The sequence below is a fragment of the Schistocerca serialis genome, chromosome 4 (genome assembly GCF_023864345.2).
Source record: "Schistocerca serialis cubense isolate TAMUIC-IGC-003099 chromosome 4, iqSchSeri2.2, whole genome shotgun sequence".
Classification (NCBI taxonomy): Eukaryota; Metazoa; Arthropoda; class Insecta; order Orthoptera; family Acrididae; genus Schistocerca; species Schistocerca serialis.
This window is the reverse complement of record NC_064641.1, coordinates 160,609,163-160,630,769: the sequence shown is the minus strand read 5'-3', so window position 1 is coordinate 160,630,769 and position 21,607 is coordinate 160,609,163. Positions and strand designations below refer to the sequence as shown.

Here is a 21,607-nt window from a genome sequence, read left to right as displayed (position 1 = left end):
TGCTCATCTGCACAAGCACTACTGTTGGAATCTGAAACAAAGTAGATGTGAGTGTTACTTTACTGCTTTCCTATGTTCGGACTAACTTTCATGTGCATGATTTTAGGCTTATTGAAACTACTTGCAATTAATTTGCTTTGTACCTAGAACGTTTACCTACAAGAAGCTAATATTACCTGCACTTTAGTTATGGAATAAATGTCAAAGGTGAAAAAAACTTAGATCAAAATTTAGCAGAACTCCTGATGTATGCTGGAATGGTTCCATGAGCTGAGAACAAGAATTTTGTACATGAAAGTGGTCATGATTTGGGAACGAAACAAGAAGTGTCAGAAAATCATGAATGTCAGCCACAGGAAGAAGTAATTTAAGAGGATGTGTTTCTCGTAGGAAAAATAGAATAGCTAAATGGAGGAAAAGTACGAGGCATGTTTTTTTAAGGAAGGTCCATTTGAACATAAGTACACAATGATAGGTTATTTTCAAAAAGTAAATTTATTTCCAGAAACTACATACTTCACTCTATTTTTCGACATAGTTGCCAAGTTTGTTGAAACACGTATCGTACCTCTCAACCAATTTTAAAATACCCTCTTCATAAAAACTTGCCGCCCGCTCTGATAACCTAGAGTTCACTGCCATTTTTCATGTTGTTATCATTGTAACGGTTACTACTGAGGTGTTGTTTGAGGTGGAGGAACAGATGGTAATCGCTTGGCGCAAGATCAGGACTGTAGGGTGGGTGGTCTAAAACTTCCCAGCCAAAACTGTCCAGTAAATCACGGGTCTGATCTGCCGTGTGAGGTCTTGCATTGTCGTGCAAAAGGACAATTCCCTTTGCCAGCATGCCACGTCTTTTGTTTTGAATCGCTCTGCGTAGCTTTCTCAGGGTTTGGCAGTAGGCTTCTGCATTGATAGTGGTTCCTCATTGCATGAAGTCGACCAACCATGCCTATCCCAAAACACCGACGCCACGATTTTGTGCTGGGACGGAGTCTGTTTGGCCTTCCCCTTTACAGGCAAGTGTGTGTGTGTGTGTGTGTGTGTGTGTGTGTCTTCATTCCATGCTCTGTTGCTTTGATACGGGCATGATATGCAAAACTTGTTTTGTGAAACCCATGTTTCGTCTCCAGTTACGATCTGACTCAAGAAGCCATCACCTTCTTCGTGATAATGAGTCAAGAACTTCATCGCACACACAAATCTTTGGTTTTTGTGGTCCTCTGTTAGGAGTTTTGGGACCCAACGGGAGCACAGTTTCCTAAACTTTAGGTGTTCAGAAACAACATTGTAAAGCACTGATTTCGACACGTTAGGGAATTCGTTTGAGATACCTGTTATTGTGAAGTGCCTCTTCTAACGAATCCTCACTTCAACTGAAGCCACCAAATAGTCTGTAACCAATGAAGGGCGAAGGGAGCAGTCCTCATCATGCACGTTGTCATGGCCATGTTTGGATTTCGTACCCACTTACGTACATGGCTTTTACTCATAACAGTATCACTGTACACTTCACAGTGAATTTCTGCAGCAGACTGGTTCCTTGCTGACAAAAACCATATCACTGAGTGAACCTCACACGCAAAGGGCGAGTTGATTGTCTTAGATATTTTGAAAGCACAGAACAAAGCTGTACAGGTTAGCTACAGAGCTGAAACTGAGCACAGTTGTTCCGAGGCATGCCGGTACCCGATGCACGAGCTCGTTGCTGTATGCGTGTGAACTATTAGTGTCTACAACAGAAAGGATCTTGCATAAAAAACACGCCTCATAAATGTCCTGTCAATGTTAGAACAAGGTCTTCTGATATTATTAGGCATTTTCCTGTATCCAAAAATGAAGAAGGTGTAACAAGACAGAAATAGATACTATGAAGTTACTTTTGGTTGAAAATGTGAGATCCGTTTATTGCAACATGTACTAATACTGACATCAATGAAGTTCATTGTAACTTTTCTAAGGAAAGGAATATTAAAGAAACAGATGTTAAAGAGGTCAGAGTAAACTGTGGTATCTGAACCGGATGGCAATTTCGTGGAGAGGGGCCAAATTCATATTCTTGAGGAAAAAACCTTTTACAAAGCACCTAGCATCCAGCGCACGTCGGTCTATCGATTATTCATATTATTTTGAAACGTGCCCCTACCGGTTATTCGACATTTTTGAACACATTCTAACTTGATTTCTGAACGAATTATAAGTTTATTTTTGAATGCGTGCGTGGTGCATGTGATGTCTGCCAGGGGAATCCTCTTCACATCTAGACATGGACTTTCCTGCAGACAAAACAGGACGGGGCTATACGAGCTGAGCGGAATAAAGCCAAACCGGTGAATGCCAACTGCTGCTTGTTTATGTGGTTGATTCGGTTTGCAAATGTGCAGCATTGTTATAATTACTAGCAAAATCCATAGTCAGACTACCAGAGTGGAAATAAACGACTAACAGGAATAACAAGTAAGAAAGATTACGTATTATCTTCTCGGTGTATCCAAGAAAGTGAAATTCAGACAGAAAATTTTTAGCCAGCTACACTTGACAGGACCGGTTGTAGTCCCTGGCTAGCAGCCGCTTAAGTTCCATTCTGGGAGTAGCACGGAAAACGCATTGTATGAACACGTAATAATGCCTAACCAGAGAATAACCACTTGATAACTTAACCGGTGATTGTGGCAGGGTTAGTAAAGTTAACAGGAGAATGAGTTTAGACAGTGGTAGGAATAGTTACAGAATTAGTGATGACAAGACTGTTAGAACGAGGAAGGAGAAGAAACAGAGACATCACACAAATTATTGAAGTATATGACAATTCCAAATTTATACAAGAATTTCATACTACTACTTTTCAGTCTCGTGCATGAGAAACTGGATTGTATGAATGAAATGTGAAACTATTTCCTAACATAAAGCTTTTTGATTGTAGTAGGCCAAATAGGTAGTTCGTATTGGTACTTCGTGAATTATATTGTCATACTATAAAAATGATCATTATTGCCGAAACAGTCTCGCTTATTTGGTGTGTGTTACAGTTGTTGCAATATTAGAAATGCCTATTTTGTTTTATCCAGCACACAGTGACAAAATAGACGTAATCAGATTGAGAAACCACACCTGTCTTGGGTACTATTTGTATTAACACCTTTTTCAGTATTAGACGACGATATTTTGATTTTTCATGTAGCAAAACGTTTGGCGAACTTTGATCTGGTGATAGTCCTTTCGCAGATAGGAAAGCACGCCATGTAAAGCTCTAGCAAGATTAGAGAGAGAAATCGCTAGGACCTAAGAATTGAAAAAATGCATACTGTCTTGCCTGTCTCTTGTCTTTCCTGGTTTTGGGTACCCTATATTTAATTTTATGTCACACAGAAGATCAAGCTATTAGCTAATAGGCAATAAAGAGTCCAAATTTTATGGAGTTCTTGTTCTCCCGGTTACAAATAATCACATCCAGTATTAATTGTGATTTTATTTTTAAGTGGGGGCAAGATGTCAAACCGGCCGACTGGGGGCAGGAGGGGCTCTACAAGACATTTTAATTTCCACTTTCCTGAAATAGTTTGATGGAATCCGTTACAAAATATACACGTTTGAGTTCAACAGAGCAAAGGAATGTTGTTTGAAGAGGCGTGGCACTGCATTGCGGCACACTTAAAACCAAATAACATCTCTTACATTTCCTCGAAAATATATGTTTTATGTATCAGACTCTTCAGAAAGATGTGCGCTACAAAATTAGTTATTTTTGAAAAGTCGTTTTTTAATTTTTGACGTTCTGGTGTGCAGAGCAGTCTTGAGTTATAGTCGGGGGAAAGGGGGGGGGGGGGTTGTAGTCTCCATGTGACCAGTGTTTACATTTAGTGATTTTTCTGTTTGCTCTTCATTTAATGCTCTCACGTCAAATGAAAACAAGATGGATTTCTGTGGCTGGGAGCCATCAAGTGAATTAAAATACATTAACATAATTACGGAAGGCTAAAATATTTTACTAGTTTCAGATTTTATTTTATTTCCACCTTTCTGACAATCGAGCATTAATCGCCGTGCAGAACAATAAAGTTATTTTTGTCGGTTTGCTAAAGAAATTGGGCTTTTATTAACCTTTACTGCTAAGTAAATTTATTTGAAACGAAGTATTTAATTCCACACCATTGGCTAGTTTCAACTTTTCGCTGCATTTGAAGTGCACATTTTCATCTTCCAGCATATATGGCATTATGCCATAATAAAGAACCAAACATGAGATAATACAGTACTGGTACTCCAAGAAAATTTATGTCCCAAAAACCACACTGAAAAGCTTAATATCAGGTCGAGGCCTACGTCATTGGGAATGTGGACATACGAATGTGCGCTTTAAGGCAAACTGTGCATTTTAGTATGGTTCATGAAATTCCGACACTCTTGGACTATCCTCTGATGTCTTGTTTCTTTTATGACATAATTAAGATCTTTTAATGTTTTACACATACGAACATACAGGCTTCCTACATCACTGTAGCTGCGCAAGGGGTTGTGACACCTCTTATCCAGGTAGTGGGAAAATATTGGGAATTGTTGTTCGAAAAGTGTTATTTTCAAAGTAAATTTCCGTTTACACAAGATGAAGTACGTGCAACAATGTATGATGAATTTCTTAAATTGCAGAGCGCTTGTTCTCATTTAAAAATCAACTCTTTGGTGACAAACCATTTAGAAGAATTTAGAGCCCAGAAGATCAGAGATTTAAGTTGGTATTAAAAATTTTGCTTGCATATTTGTGTGACGTATCTTAAAGTGTAACATGCGCTAAACAGATCAACATTATATGTGAAAGATTAGCTTCTGTTGTAGCTTATAAATCTCGGAGACAAATATTATATGCAAAAGCTTTTGTTTTCTTGTAGCAACACTATGTATATTAACTTAAACCATTAACTTTTCCTGTTGGTGGAATTCGAATTTATAATTTCGTAATACGAAAATATTCAGCGTACATGTTGCTGCACATCAAAGATCTTTCCAAAACGTGTTTTCCCCCCCTGAGTTTTGTTTTCTAAAGTGCCGAGAAATTCTACGCTGCTGTATAAAACAATATCTGTTCAAAGGATTGATAAGCTTTACAGTTCTGACAGAAAGAATACTGTCACTTAACATGGAAAAAGTGTATTTTCATCTGGGAGAAAATGTATTTTTAACCTGGAGGTCTGGGAAAAATCCAGAAATTTTTTTTCTTTCTTCGTGTATACACCCTGATATGTCAAATATACATTGCAAATAAGGCTAAAAAGTAATATCCACCACATGCTATTAGGAAACCTGTTAAATACCGCATAGCAAAAATTGCTGAAGAAGAGGCTTGCCTAAATGCACACGAAGTTTAGGCTCATATCCTGAAACAACATGTTGCGCTGTATAAGAGAGAGCGTCGTACCGGTTAAGCTTATCTCCCATTGCTGACTTTGAGGACAGATTTCTTGCCATGTGCTAGGCAGCTCTCAAAGTGTTCCCAAAAATGGACACTTTTCGAAATGTCTCCTCATTGAGCAATGTGCAATTAAGAGATTTCAAATTGCAGAAAGTCTCAATTTCCTCAAGGAGATTGAGATATCTGCCTTTTTCTTCCTGTGCCGCAATTTAAACTGCGATGTCAAGTGAGGAGGAGCATGACCCGTATCAATCAAATATGCCGCAAAGTTGAATCTGTTGGTAATGTCTTTCCCATCCAGTGCAACATGCTCACGATATCCTACTTAAAGTTTTCTACCTGTCTGCCCCACATAAATTACATTATAATTGGCACACTGTAATGTGTAACCATCTGACTCTTGGAAAAAATTAAATTTATGAATATTATTAATTAACTATTTACAGAGCGTATCTTCAGTTGAAAATGACACCCACACCTAATTTTTCGAAAATCATAACAATTCTAGTACTAAAAATCCCAGGGTAAATTAAAGTAAAAATTTTTTTCCTGTGCATTACTGTTTGTAACTGGGACACGTTTCCTGCTCAGTGGTCTTCATTGTTTTGTTATAAATATTTCTCACAATATCATCATGGTACTTATTCACTCTAGCTATGTACAATATAGCTTGAAATCCAGTTCTGAAATTGGATTCTGACAATGGTAATCTAAGCATTATGATGAGACATCTAAAAATTTAGGCAGTCATTTGTTTGTAGTACTTATATCTCAACGTGCTTTGTGTCCCTCTTTGTCTTTTTCTTGTGCCTTTGTCCCACACCAGTGCAGGAACGGCATGGTTATGAACAGATTTGGCATGGTTAGTTAAAGGGGTGGCTGAATGCACTTTTCACCACCTTATTACCCCGGACTGGAATAAGTGCACCCCAGCTGTAAGTGTGTGTGTGTGTGTGTGTGTGTGTGTGTGTGTGTGTGTGTGTGTGTGTGTGTGTGTTGTTACTCATGTGGAAGTGAGTGAAAGTTTTCTAAATGTTTGCGAATTGTGTAACTGATGTGGGACATGGGTTCCATCCTTTGTATTCAGCAAGTGGGGTGTGTGAAAAGTGCCTGAAAACCACATTCAGGCAAGATGGCAAACAGACCCTCATCGTTAATCTGCTGGGTGGATTATATCCAGGGCCAGCATGCGCCCCCCCCCCCCCTTTCCCCTCAATCCTGGAAGTGGCACTTGCAACACCCATGACTATCTGAATGGGTGTGCTTTGTCTTCCTCACATCTCAGAAAATGATGTGAAGTATTGTTATAGGAGTAAAATAAAAAAGAGTATCAAGACTTCAAGGAATTATTGTTACATGCAGAAAGGAATCGCAGGTGAGTATACATAAATCCATAAGTTTTCTAGTGCATATTTTCTTGTGGGAAATATATTGAAATAGAACTGGAGGTAACAAGCCTATTGGCCATCTCATTCCACTTTCTTCATCTTTAGCCTTGCAGGAATTTTTGCAACTAATGTTTCTGCTTTTAATATATTAGTAATTTGATATTGTAATGTTCCATAACACCACCACTTTGCGGTACTGTACTTTCAACAAATTGTATTTATTTAATATCTTTAGATATCACAACACCTCCTGTCCTTGAGATCTAAGGGGTAAAATTCATGTGATGACATACATTTGATTTTGTTCATGAGATCTATCATTGTGTCTTATTAAACAGTGGAAAGTCCAGGTTGAAACAACAATATGAAAAGGAGTAGATTGCTACTCACATCGTAGAGGAGGCCATTGAGTTGCAGACAGATACAGTCAAGATTAGGTTGCTGCTGCGCATCTACGTCATGCATTCTCCGACAACCAGTGAGCATTCAGTACTGTTCTCAGCATACCGCAGTGAATGTTGTAGCCATCATTAAGAGTTGTCATGAGTGACGGTGGTGGTAATTGACAATCAAATGACAGACATAATGTGCAGTATACGCATTTCCTTCAAGTGCTTAGTGCATTTATGTGCTTACTGCACCTGTCAGCTGAAACTGGCAACAATATAATCCCTGCCCATGTCTCGAGCTGTGCGATCCGCCATCATTCGTGGATTGGTCTATAGTAAATTCTCAAATCCATAACTCTTCCGGATCTACATACCTTGTGGTCATTGATTTGTCCAGTCTTTCAGAACTGTGGCTTCATGTAACATTTTATATGATTTTTTTTCAACATTATAAAGAACAAACAAAGTTTGCATGATATTTATTTTTTTTATTATTCAGCACAAAATAAAAACTTTTACACCACTTCAGTACTATGTTGTCAGTGTTGTCATCATACCACTGTGTTTTTTTAGAATTAAATTGCTCTGCAATTGTTTCTCTCATCAATTTGCTAGTATCTACCCTAATTCACTGAAAAATCTTCAGAACTGGCCACTACAGCTGCTTCCAGTTGAAGCTGCCGGTTTTGTTATTGTGGCTTTTGACATCATTCTTAGAGCATCAACCAACCCTTCATCAGAATTACAGAATACTTTATGACTCGTAATTTGTACAATTGACATACATAGGCGCACAGTTAACATGTCATATAGTCTTTGACCAAAATTTGGTCACTTGCTATCCATTTTCTGCTGCTTGATGGAGGTCTTCTGCGCTACAGACGGCTGGAATGTTTAACACTGAAGCATTTGCTGGACAGTCTGGACTTCTCCACAATCACACTTAATATTGTTTTCTCTGCTGTAGCCCCACCTTGCCAGATTAAGCCTTGATACACCCTCTCCTGATCTCAGCCTATTCAGAGATTTCCAGGTCATCCATTCCTCATCATGCCCTGGAGCCAGAGTTTCAGAAACATTTTTTCCAACCAGAGGGAAAGGAGGTCTTCTTCCTTCAAAGCTGACACTTATGTTTCCAGCAGTAGTAGTAAGTATTGTTGATGTTCTAAGGAACACTTCCTTGATCTCAATTGCTGTGAATGCGATTTATGCCCTTACAGGGGATGGGTTTGTTCTTGTTCAACTTTCTTTCATTCCTAATTCGCTGCAGTTTCTCTTTGAATAGGAGGTGATGCTACACCTACAAGGTGGTAAATCCATTTGACATGAGTAGATTTCAGACAACCTGGTATAATTGTGCAGGTGTTATTGAAGAGTTATTCTACCTGTTCGGCATGTGATGAACTATACCAAACAGGACAAGTGTACTCTGCTTCAGAATAGACTAATGAAAGTGCAGAGATTTGAATGGTTTCAGGGTGACTCTCCTACTGTGATCCAGCCAATTTTCTTAACAGATTGTTTTTGGACGGAACTTTCAACTCGTGATTCATGTAGTTTCTCTTGGAAGTGAGAGGTATGTCCAGCATCACTCCTAGGTATTTTGGAGTGTAGCAGTGTTGTAATTCAACTCCTGACCATAGTTTCATCAACTAATGACTAGCTTTCTTAGGTCTCAAATGAAAAGCACACACTTGAGTCTTTAGGTGTTTGCTTTAAGCTGATTTGTGGTATAATATCTTGATCTTCAAGCAGATCAAAATGAAATTGGAAGATGTTTACGGACTATGGGTTCTTTTGCGTGCAAATCATGGATAGAAGGGCTAAAAAAGAAAATCGCTGTAAAAAGCTTGAATATCACCTAAAGAGGTAAAGGAAATAATCAACTCTTTGAAGAACAAGAAGTCTCTGGGGAAAGACGGAATCATAGGAGAAGTATGGAAATTAAATAACAGTAATCTCCCACAAGCAACCCACAGAATTATATCAAATATTTGGGAAACTGAACAAATACCTGCAGAATGGAAATGCGCATTAATTCACCCTCTCCACGAAAAAGGTGCAAAAACTGATCCAAATAATTACAGGGAAATTGCATTGCCCCCTGTAATATACAAAATTCTTTCAAATGCTCTGTTGAACAGGCTAGAGGAACAAGTGGACGAGTTAATAGCGGAGTATCAGGCAGGGTTTTGCAAAGGTCGATCTTGCATCGAACAGATATGGAACTTAAAAACAATTTTGCAAATTAGAAGATGTAGAAATACTGTGGTAACTTTTGTCGATTTTAAAAAGGCTTATGATTCAATAGATGGACAAACGTTATTTCACACCTTAGAGTAGTTCAGGATTGACAGGAAAACAAGGTCAATTATTCAACAGGCATTAACAGATACAGCCTCCAAAGTTAAATTCGTGGGAGAAACATCAGAAGCATTTCATATTCATATTGGTGTTCGCCAGGGAGATGGAATGTCCCCCCCTTCTGTTTAACATGGTGCTGGAAAAAATTACGAGGACATGGGAAAAGGAAATAAAAGGAATTCAGCTTGGGATTAAAAAAGAGCAGAGAATTAGGGTGAAGTGTCTGGCTTTTGCGGATGATCTTACCATTCTAATGAACAAGAGAGGGGAAGCCAGACTTGCATTGGAAAAACTGCACAAAATCTCACAGAAAACCGGGCTACAAATCTCCTACGAGAAAACACAGTATATGGAAAACAAACCTATAGATAATCTCCCCATTATTACTCAATACGGAAAAGTGCCACAAGTTGCCCACTTCAGATATCTGGGAGAGATAAGCCAACCATCAGGACTGAACTCAATAGACAAGAAAGATAGAATCTCCAGATTACAAAAAGCGTATAAGTTTACTTGGAATCACTATAATAAGAAATCTATTTCTGTCAGTGCGAAACTAAGGCATTACAGCACAGTAGTCCTACCAGGAGCACTTTATGCTGCAGAAACTACAGTGATTCTTGGTCATACTAAGATCAGAGAGATTGAAAAGCAGGAAAGAAAAATTCTGAGGAAAATATATGGACCAGTGTTCTGGGAAGGAATTTGGATGAAGAGGCCAACTAGAGAGATTTACAAAGACATAGAAACAATAACAGACACCATTAGAAAGAGAAGGATGAAATTTTATGGACGTATCAGCAGGATGAATAAAAGCAGGCTCATGAGACAAATCTTTTAGGTAGTAAACAAGAGCAAAAACAAGACAAAGTGGATGACTGAAGCAGAAGAAGACATTAAAGAACTGGGGATCACTCAAGACAACATAAACAACAGAGAACAGTTTAGAAATATCATACAGAAACACACACTTAAACAAGAACATACCGAGAACAGAACGGGGAAAAGATGGTTGGAAGAACGTGAGAGAGAACACAGTGAACGTATGAAGAGAATTTGGGAAGAACGAAGAAAGAAGAAGAAATCATGGCTACTCAAGTTCAATCAGTTAATATTGATTAAAAAATTGTCTTGTAACTGAAGCAAGTTAAGTGTACCAAGGTTGAGCAGTGCTATTATTTGTGGGGTTAGTTCGCAGAAGCTATCCACCATAAAACCCATTGTGTCAGTACAGTTGTTCCAATGGACAATAAATGTCAATAATACTGAGGATAATTTCTAAAGGGGAATCCAAATGCAAAAATCTGAATCTCGCGAAGAATGCTGATCAGTAGATAGAAGTGAAAAGGTTGATATGGAAGAGATGGGAAACTTTGTTATAGCCAAAAGTGTCTGTTGTGGTACAGCAGCAACAATGTTTATTGCACAAAAAATTAGGTTATGATGCACAAAGAATTTTCCTTTTGGAACAGTCAATTAGGTATAGGTGTATTGCTAGTGCTTTCAGTAAGTCTCTCTCTCTCTCTCTCTCTCTCTCTCTCTCTCTCTCCGTCTCTCTCTCTCTCGTGTGTGTGTGTGTGTGTGTGTGTGTGTGTGTGTGTGTGTGTGTGTGTGTGTGTCTACAAGCATGTATTTTTCATGCAAATGTTTGCCATCTTATAGACAAATTGGAAATTTGTTATTACAGCTGTTGCTCCACAAACTGGTTTATTTGGCACTGCTACCTCACAGCCATCCACAGGATTTGGAACTCCAGCAGCTACTGGTTTTGGAGCCTTCGGAACACAGCAGAATCAAGGACAGGTAATACTTGAAGTTAACGGAAGAGTGTATGAAGTTTAGTAAATAAATTGTTACAACTTGACAATACACTATGAAATAAATGGTGTCTACCAACTTCCATATACGTTTATAGACAGAATTATAAATTGTTAAGTACAGAGGGTTATAATATAGGCAGTTCTTCTTCGCATATGTCTTTACAAAAAATATTCATGCTTTATATCGGAGATTTACCATTGCCTTTGTGCACAGTCCAGCAGAATAAACAGAATAAAGTCCAGTGTGCATGGTGCTCTGTTTGGCATCTCCTCTATTGTCAGTGCAGTAAATGCAGTAGATATAGTCTTATACACTGTGGGTGTAGTGGGGTGAGGCATCATTGAACATGAACAATGAGTCCTATGTTGTCCAGTTCGTTTATCAGTCACTCACTCAGCAGTATCAGATTATCAGATACTTTATATATACCACCCATACCCTATTATAAAAAGTACAGAAGAATGATATGGTTATTTCACATACTGCACTGCAACCTAACTTGCTGAGGGCTTCTGTAGTAAATTCATAGTAGTGGAGGCTATCTTTGGCCCAATAATGCAAATTCTTTCCATTGGCCTTACAGCCTCATCACAAAACAGTATATTGGATAAAATGTACAACCGCTTTGCATCTTCTTGCAGAGTGAAGCAGATAGTATTTATTGAAGTACAAGAATCTTATTTCTTTCCACAAAATGTTAAATTTACAATAAAACAGGTACATAAAGATAAGGCACTTGCAATCAGCAGCAGCAGCACCAGCAGTGGCAAAAAGATTTAGTATTTGCAAGAATAAAAGTACCGTTTACCTTAAACAGCACTGGTAATCTGGTCACTATACATGAAATGATGTCCATTGTGTAAATTTTAGTAAAGCACGTTCACTAATGTTTACTCCGACGTACTTATTACGTGGTCACTCAGGCAGCAGAAGCTTACTAATGTTTACTCCGACATTTTTATTATGTGATCACTCAGGCAGCAGAAGCTTGGGAACTCGCACCTCTCAGATAGCCAGTTTCCAGGGTTGTCATCCAGAATGTGCTTCACAGACTGAATGAAAGATTGGGCCACTGGCATCGCAAAGTCACTAAGTGCGGGTCCATTGAATCCAACTAAGCGGTCTTAGCCAGATGGTAAAGACAGAGTCAGACTTTCTATTTTCCCGGGCTGCAGACTTCGTTTTCAGCTAACATTACAACAGACATGAAGTGAAGTGCCAATTCATTGCAATCTCATTTACTGCACACAGATAACAACAATTTGATGAAAAGCATATAATAAGACTGTTATTGTCCTGTAAGTTTCAATTACAAACACATTATTATTGCAGATATTGGCAGATAACTTGTGTATATCCACAACGGCACGTGATTTTATCCACAAAGTAACAAGTACTGCTGATATCTGCATTCACATAGACCACTAGTCACAGGGCTGTTTTGATCATTAACACACTGGATTTTCCTAGACTTCCCTGTGCTAATGTTTAAAAAAATTGAATGCTCTGAAGGCTGAGTTGCATTAAGTTACCTGCTTATTTTTTTCTTTACCTGAGTAGAATAATGTTACAAAAATAATTCTTGCCAGGGCCATTGAGGTAAACTCCACGGCATGTGTGAAATCATCTTCCAATATTAGAAGTTAGAATTGTCTTGTGATTCACAGTGTGAAAGCTACAACTTTAATTGATGAAATTTGTCTTCCTACATGGAACTTGTACCAAACACCAATATGCTCAATTGACTTTTTTTTTAAATTTTCAGTCATACTCGACACTTTTAAATTTCTACAGCCTTTCGAAATGAGATTGGTTGGGTTTGGTGGCAATATTTCACTGTAAGTAATATTAACCACCAAATATTCGCCCTGGAAAGTAACGTCTATTCCTGGCATGCTGCCCTCCCCTTCCCTCCCACACTTAAGTGATGAGTGGATGTGTACTTTCACTTTATTCAGTTGCATGATAAGCTTTTGTAATTCAACAATATCATGAAAAGGATAGTTGCTACCTATCCTATAGTGGAGATGTCAGGCTGCAGATAGACACAACAAAAAGACTGACAGAAAATGAGCTTTCGCCCAACAAGGCCTTCGTTGCAGATAGAACACGGCCCCCCCCCCCCCCCCACGCGCGCGCGCGCGCGCGCACACACACACACACACACACACACACACACACACACACACACACGGTAGTGTCAATCTTCTTAAAAATATTAGGAACTGTGTGTGCCTTTCTTTTGTGTCAAATTTTGATGATTAAAACAATTTTTCCTGTCACCATTCAGACAGGCTAGTTTTGGTATAAGCATCACTTCACTTTTACTGCTAGCCTCATAACAGATGTTTGTTGTGTGTGATGAAAAATATTTGCTACAAAACTAATGATTTTAGATTGAATTGTGATTGAATTCGTAGCAGGTTCCATGTATTTATTAGTGAATTTTTCTGCCGTAAGTATCAGTTTTTAAAATAGTTCAATTTACTTTTGTTTTCTTTTAGGGTATTGGCATCTTCAGTCAGAACAAGGCTCCATTTAATACTGCTCCTACAAGCACTGGCTTTTCATTTGGTCAAAATACAACACAGTCAAATCTCTTTGCAAAACCTGCTGTGCAAACTTTCGGGGGGTTTGGCACATCAACATCCAATTTTGGTAATGCTGGCAGTACAGGACTTTTTAACAACACCAGCACTACGGGATCTACACCTCTATTTGGCCAGGGCAACACTTTCAAGCCCAGTACAACAGGATTTGGATTTCCAACATCTACAAGTAACACACTAGGTGAGTTTGGTGTGAATAATATGCATGCAGTAATTGCTTGGAAATGAAACTGCTGATGTTTATTAACTGACAGTATCACCGTCTATTATTTGTGAGTTGTAATCCAAACTGGACTTGTATGTTGCCTTATTAAAATGTGGAAACCTGCCAACTTTTATGGTTTATCTGTAAAATTTCTAGAAATTGCAGCATTTTATGGGTTTACAGATGGACGGTGTCATTTTACGACTTTTTGGACAAAAATTTTAAACATTTTCATTCGATTATCACCCCACTTCCGTACAGTCGATTGTTTGTGTGGGCCAAAGGCAAGTCTACTATAGTCAATAACTCGTTCTGTGATATGATTGGCACTTTTAACTGTCTGATATTTGTGTCGTCATTGGAATTGAATTTAAAGCTGGGTTGACAGTTCTTCCATATGAATCTTACGTGTCGACAGGTTCTGCATCACAAATTCTTTGTTCCGCTCTGTTCACTTGTGATTTAACCCATATTCTTTGACCACATGTGGACTAACTGCTTTTGTTCCACGTGTGTGTGTGTGTGTGTGTGTGTGTGTGTGTGTGTGTGTGTGTGTGTGTGTGTGTTTTACTATGTGCATATTCTTTGATCAGAAGGTTGACATTGTGTTCATTCAGTCGTTTAAGACTTTGTGTGCTTTGACATTTTTCAATGAAGTGTTTGATTGCCTTGCATATTTCTGTAACAATTTTATGAGACGTTCAGTGATCCAGGTTCCTTTCAGTGTTTAAATATGTATCGAGATATTTGTTCTTGGACATTGTCATACACTGTATTCCTATTGTAAGTTTCATGAATAAATCCAACAAGAAACAGTACTTCCAGACATTTAAAGAATCCTATTCTGTTGATTTTCCATGCATTCTAAAATCCAGAAAGGAAGAAACATTTGCCTTTTGCGGGGTATGTGAGTGCGATATTAATATTGCACATGGTGGAAGACACAATTTAAATGATGATGTTAAGTGCATAAGTTATGTTAAATCAAAGGAAGATAACAAGAAAATCACTGCTTTTGCCAAGTTTGGAGACATTGGCAGTTATGTAATTAGGGCCGAGTCTTCTGTTTACATCCATTTTGGTAGAATACAATGTGCCCGTAAGTGTTGGTGATCATGTTGGTGCTTTATTTAAGAAGATATTTCCCACATCAGAAGTTGCAAAGAAATATAGCTGTTGTCGCAGGAAAATGACATGCATTGTAAATAAAATGCAAAAAAATGCATGATATGAAGTTGTCAAGTGCCTTCAGAACGGACCATTTTCTTTGGCAACAGATGGAATTAATGATATGAGTGCCATGTTGTAACCTGTTGTTACATTCTATGACATTCTGCAGGAAAATGTAGTGAGCACTATGCTATCCATACCAGCATTAGATGGGGACTCAACAGGGCGAAACATAGGTAACTTGATGTTATCTCAGCTTAATTCTCATAACATACCAATTGAAAACTGTGTGTCTTTCTGCTCTGACAGTGCTCCTATTATGATAGGACACACAAATGAGATTTCAGCAGTTCTGAAGCAAGTTCAACCAGATATTGCCATCATAGGTTGCAGTTGCCATCTGATTAATCTAGCAGCTGAGGAAGGTGCTGGAAGATTAATGCTTAAAGTGGATGAGATCCTATTGATATGTTTTATTTTTTAGAGAAGAGTGTGAAAAGAAAAGAACTCAGAAATTTCAGAACTTTCACAATAAAGGGGCAAAGAAAATTCTTAGGCATGTATGTATTAAGTGGTTATCTTTAGGCAGATGTTTGAATAGACTATTGGAGCAGTGGAATCCATTTCCTTCTTCCTTCAAGGAGGAAGTAATATTGTGTAACCAAAACATTTCCACAATCATTCAGAATACCTTGAGTTGAACAAAGTGGATCCAAAGAGTATCAGAAGGAGAGAATTCTTGATTTTGCTTCTACACATGCCCATAAAAGAATAGCATAGTCTTTCAAACGTAGCAAACCCATTGTAAAAAGTAAGACTTCTGCTACAACACGGGAGGCAAAATGGTTCGTGTTCCTGTCTTCAAACTTGAACAATGCCTTTTGCACTTTTCTTCATCTGACTATACCTGTGTTTGACAAATTAAATGTTACCTTACCTGTGTTTGTCAAATTGAATGTTGCCCTTCAGACTTCTTCCCCACAAGTTCACTGTTTATGAGAACTTCTAATGGATTTGCTAAAGCAGTTGTTCGCCAAGTTTTTTAAGTTCAAAATCGAGAAAAGCTTCTCATTGATTGAAGTTGAGCACAACATGATTCAAAATCAAAGAAGTGATGATGGATTAGTTGTTGGCATTCAGAGTTCGAACATAGTAAATGATCTCCAGGATACAGATAAATCCCTTTTCTTTTCTTCAGTGAGAAACTTCGTTTGTACTGCCTGTGACTAACACATCATCCTTGAGTGGAAACTTGTTGATGATGCAAAGCATGCTCAGGTTGCTAGGTTAGACAAAATGAAAGATGCACAGTTTCCTTCCATTCATTTTTTCTTGGAAAAGTGTTCTATCATGTTATGCAAGGAAGAGAATCAAATTATAGATGAGGTGGTGAATGAGCTTCAGAGCTCTTCAGGTTAAGGAGGGAGAAGGGTAAAGAGAGGTGGGAAGTGGCAACAGGCAACAGGAGGAAGAGGCCTAGAACTTTGTCTGACAGCTTTATGGTGAATGTGGAAAATAGATTTGACCTGTTGCTTCAGTTAGAAGCTGGTGAGCCTCAAGCAGTTACAGGTGTAGACAGGGCACAACAAACTTTCAGCAGCAAATTGAAAAGTAAGAATGTAGGGAAATCAGTAAAGAGAAAGAAAGTGTTGTTGTTAGGTAGTTCCCATGGAAGAGGTGTTGGCCAACTCTTGCAGGATGAACTAGGATCAGAATACCAGGTCACAAATTTTTTTAAACCTAGTGCTGGTCTGGAGCAGGTGACAGAGGATTTAGGATCACTTTGCAAAGATTTCACTAAGGAAGACACCGTGGTTATAGTGGGTGGGGCAGGTAACAGTATTGACAGAGATCCTGGGTACAGCATAGAGTGTGACCTGGCGAAGATTGCATCAGCATCGAGGCATACCAGTGTTGAGTTTGTATCTGTTCTTGGGCGCCATGACCGACCTCATTTGAACTCTTCTGTCAAGAGAGTTAATTTGGAGCTGGAACGGCTGCTCATGTCGGGTGCGGGGTCACACATTGGTGTGGTTCATGTTGATTCTGTCAGTAGGTGGGATTATACTAGGCATGGCCTTCACCTCAACAGGAAGGGGAAGGGTAAATTGGCTGGGGAAATAGCAGGAAAGTTAAAGGGGGGAGGCACTGTCATGAGTGGTAAAATACCAGTGGTTATAGGATTCAGAAAAGACCCTTTTTTAGGGTAGGGAGGACAGAAAGAAAACAAATTTTAAGAGAGGTTAGAACTGAGACAAACCTTCAGTTTGAGAAAGAAATCAAAAAACACAATTCCAGCTTATTACATCAACATAAACAGCCATTGGTTAAGAATTTTCAACTGTCAGCAGATATTTTAACTCCATCCAATTTTAAGTCAGTCAATGTGAAATGTCAGCTATCTTTATTGCATCAAAATATTCGAGGACTGAGAAATAAAATTAATGAATTAACTATCTGCATAGATGAATTAGAGTCTTCAAACCCAGCTGACATAATCTGCCTCTCTGAACATCATGTGACCACTGGTATAGAACTTTTAAGTGTTACAGGGTTTAGGTTAGCATCTCACTATTGTAGATCAGAAATGGAGAAAGGAGGAGTTGCCACATTCATCAGGAACTGTCATAAATTTAAGAACATAGACATTCATAAATTTTGCCTAGAACAGCATATGGAAGCATGTGCAACAGAATTAGATTTTCACAAAAAATCTTTCATAATATTAAGTGTATATCGAGCACCTGCAGGTAACTTTAATCTGTTTGTAAACCACCTTGAAGCTGTACTGGCCCATTTAACAACCAAAAACAAAGAAATAGTGGTTGCTGGTGATTTCAATGTAGATTTCCTTAAAGACTCTCCCAATAAGAACCTATTTGAGTTAGTAACACTATCATTCAACTTAATTCCCACAGTAAAGTTCCCCACTAGGATAACCACTTGCTCACAAACAGCCATTGATAATATCTTTATAGAAAAGTCAAATGAACAAAATTATATTACAAAACCAATAGTCAATGGCCTCTCAGACCATGACATGCAGTTCCTTCTGTTAAATGTTAATACTGAACAGGATATAAAATCTGTTAAATCTGAGCTCAAGAGGGTAATCAGTAAGCCAAAAATTGATTATTTTAGGACACTCCTCAGAGACATTCACTGGACTGATGTTTACAGTGCTCATGGCATGAATGAAAAATATAACATTTTTGCTAATAAAGTGCTTACCTTATTTGAACACTGCTTTCCCCCAAAACTTACCAAGGTTAGAGCAAAGTCTACAAAGAAACCATGGATTACTCGAGGAATAGGGGTATCTTGTAAAACAAAAAGAAAACTGTATCTGTCAATCCGAAACATTTCCAATGTTGATGCTATAGCACATTATAAGAAATACTGCAAAATATTAAAGACTGTAATACGGATGTCAAAGCAAATATATTACAAGGAAAAGATAGTCATATCAGATAACAAAATAAAGACAATATGGGATATAGTGAAGGAGGAGACCGGTAGAACCAGACATGAAGAGGAGTAAATAGCATTAAGAGTAAATGATGCATTGGTGACAGATGTGTATAGTGTTGCAGAACTTTTTAACAAACATTTTATAACTGTTACTGAAAAGATGGGGTTGTCAGGTTCGGTAGATGCTGCTATGGATTACCTTAGACCAGACATTTCAAGTAACTTCCATAATATGAATTTGACCCTCACTACCCCAACAGAAATAATGTCCATCATAAAATCTTTAAAATCAAAAACATCTAGTGGGTATGATGAAATATCAACAAAGTTAATTAAAGAATGTGATTCTGAGCTAAGTAACATATTAAGCTATCTGTGTAACCAGTCGTTTATCAGTGGAATATTTCCCGAATGGCTGAAATATGCTGAAGTTAAGCCACTGTTTAAGAAGGGAGATAAAGAAATAGCATCAAATTTCCGTCCAATTTCACTGTTGCCAGCATTCTCAAAAATTTTCGAAAAAGTAATGTACAGTCGTCTTTATAACCATCTTATCTCAAATAACATACTGTCAAAGTCACAGTTTGGATTTCTAAAAGGTTCTGATATTGAGAAGGCTATCTACACTTACAGTGAAAATGTACTTAATTCATTAGACAAAAAATTGCAGGCAACTGGTATATTTTGTGATCTGTCAAAGGCATTTGACTGTGTAAATCACAATATCCTTTTAAGTAAACTAGAATATTATAGTGTAACAGGAAATGCTGCAAAATGGTTCAAATCTTATATCTCTGGCAGGAAACAAAGGGTGTTATTAGGAAAGAGACATGTATCAAGCTATCAGGCATCATCCAACTGGGAACTAATTTACATGTGGGGTCCCACAAGGTTCCATTTTGGGGCCCTTACTTTTTCTTGTGTATATCAATGACCTTTCATCAGTAACATTACCAGATGCCAAGTTTGTTTTGTTTGCTGATGATACAAACATTGCAATAAATGGCAAATCAAGTGTAGTCTTAGAAAGATCAGCCAATAAAATATTTGTAGACATTAATCACCGGTTCCTAGCCAATCCTTTGTCACTAAACTTTGAAAAAACACACTACATGCAGTTCAGAACTTGTAAGGGGTGTCCCAAGAGTATATGTCTAACATATGATGACAAGAAGATAGAAGAAGTGGACGGTGTTAAATTCTTGGGATTACAGCTTGATAATAAATTCAACTGGGAGGAGCACACCACAGAACTGCTGAAGCGTCTTAACAAATCTCTGTTTGCAATGCGAATTTTGTCAGACATAGGGGATATAAAAATGAAAAAGCTGGCATACTATGCTTACTTTCATTCCATAATGTCATATGGGATTATTTTCTGGGGTAATTCATCAAGCCAAGCTAAAGTTTTCCGGGCACATAAACGTGCAGTAAGAATTATATGTGGTGTGAACTCAAGAACATCCTGCAGAAGCCTGTTTAGGGAACTAGGGATACTAACTACAGCTTCCCAATATATTTATTCCTTAATGAAATTTGTCATTAAAAATATATCACTTTTTCAAACCAACAGCTCAATTCATGGAATCAATACTAGAAATAAGAATAATCTTCACAAGGATTTAAAGTCACTTAGTCTTGTACAAAAAGGTGTGCATTATTCAGGAACACACATTTTCAATAACTTGCCAGCAGCCATAAAAAGCTTAACAACCAATGAAATTCAGTTTAAGAGAAGCCTAAAGGATTTACTGGTGGCCAACTCCTTCTACTCCATTGATGAATTTCTGAGGAAAACCAACTGATTTGTATATAAGTACAACATAACTTCTGCACAATTTCAGTGCAGTAATGTGTTCACTGAAAATTTGTGTGTGTGTGTGTGTGTGTGTGTGTGTGTGTGTGTGTGTGTGTGTAAGTATAATCTAACTTCTGCACCATTTCAGTGCAGTAATGTGTTCATTGTAAATAAGTATTACAGTAGTTGTATTACATGTTTCTTACCTTATAAATAAATATAAAACTTTTTTATTTTAAATTCAGTGCAATAGTATTTGTAAAATGACTCTTAGTGTTCATTAAAAAATGACGATCATTCCACTTGGGACCTGTGGAATGGTACATTAGCTTATTTGTTTTAGTTTAAATATTTGTCATGTATTGTTGTTTTTCTGACATGTTCCACATCCTGGAGGACCTCCTCACTACGGATCAATTGGAATGAAAGTAAATCTAATCTAATCTAATCTAAAGGTAAATGATACTTTGGCTGCAAATGATTCCAGTTGGACACAAATATCAAGAATTCTTGGAACCGATCTCTAGAGCAATGCTGTCTATTCTCACCATACCCCCATACCAATGCAGAATGTAAACGTGTTTTCAGAAAAGAAAAAGGGAACAGAGTTCAGATCATCCATGTCCAATTAATCTCTGGAGTCTACTTCTATTTTGAAGACCAGGAGTTCTGGTCCCTGTCATGACAAACCATTTTCTCAAGACTTTTTATAGGAAGCTAAAAAGGCTACAACAATGACTTTGAAATCAAACTAGACAGTAATTTGCAGTGTGTATTATATTATTTCTTGCCCGTGTTAAATTAAACAAGTTTTATTGTGTAAAGCCTTTTTCAATTATTGTATATCTGCTTATTTTGTCAAGGAAGTCATGTTATGTACACTCAAAACCAATATTCACAACACCTGCTGCTATTTAACGTGGATTTCTTCTTGATTATTATGTTCTTCTACAAATCATTGGCCTATGATGCAAGGAGATGGAAT

The 21,607-nt window shown here is 37.8% G+C and overlaps 1 protein-coding gene across 2 annotated transcripts in view; it reads left to right on the top strand.

Annotated features, from left to right (window-relative positions):
- LOC126473562 (nuclear pore complex protein Nup98-Nup96) overlaps nucleotides 1-21,607 on the top strand; it is a 145,779-nt gene that overhangs the window by 31,482 nt on the left and 92,690 nt on the right. For both annotated transcript variants that reach the window (XM_050100698.1, XM_050100696.1), the window contains 2 exons: nucleotides 11,236-11,351; nucleotides 13,874-14,159. In XM_050100698.1, the coding sequence (XP_049956655.1) occupies nucleotides 11,236-11,351; nucleotides 13,874-14,159 (402 nt within the window). The remainder of the gene's footprint in view (nucleotides 1-11,235; nucleotides 11,352-13,873; nucleotides 14,160-21,607) is intronic.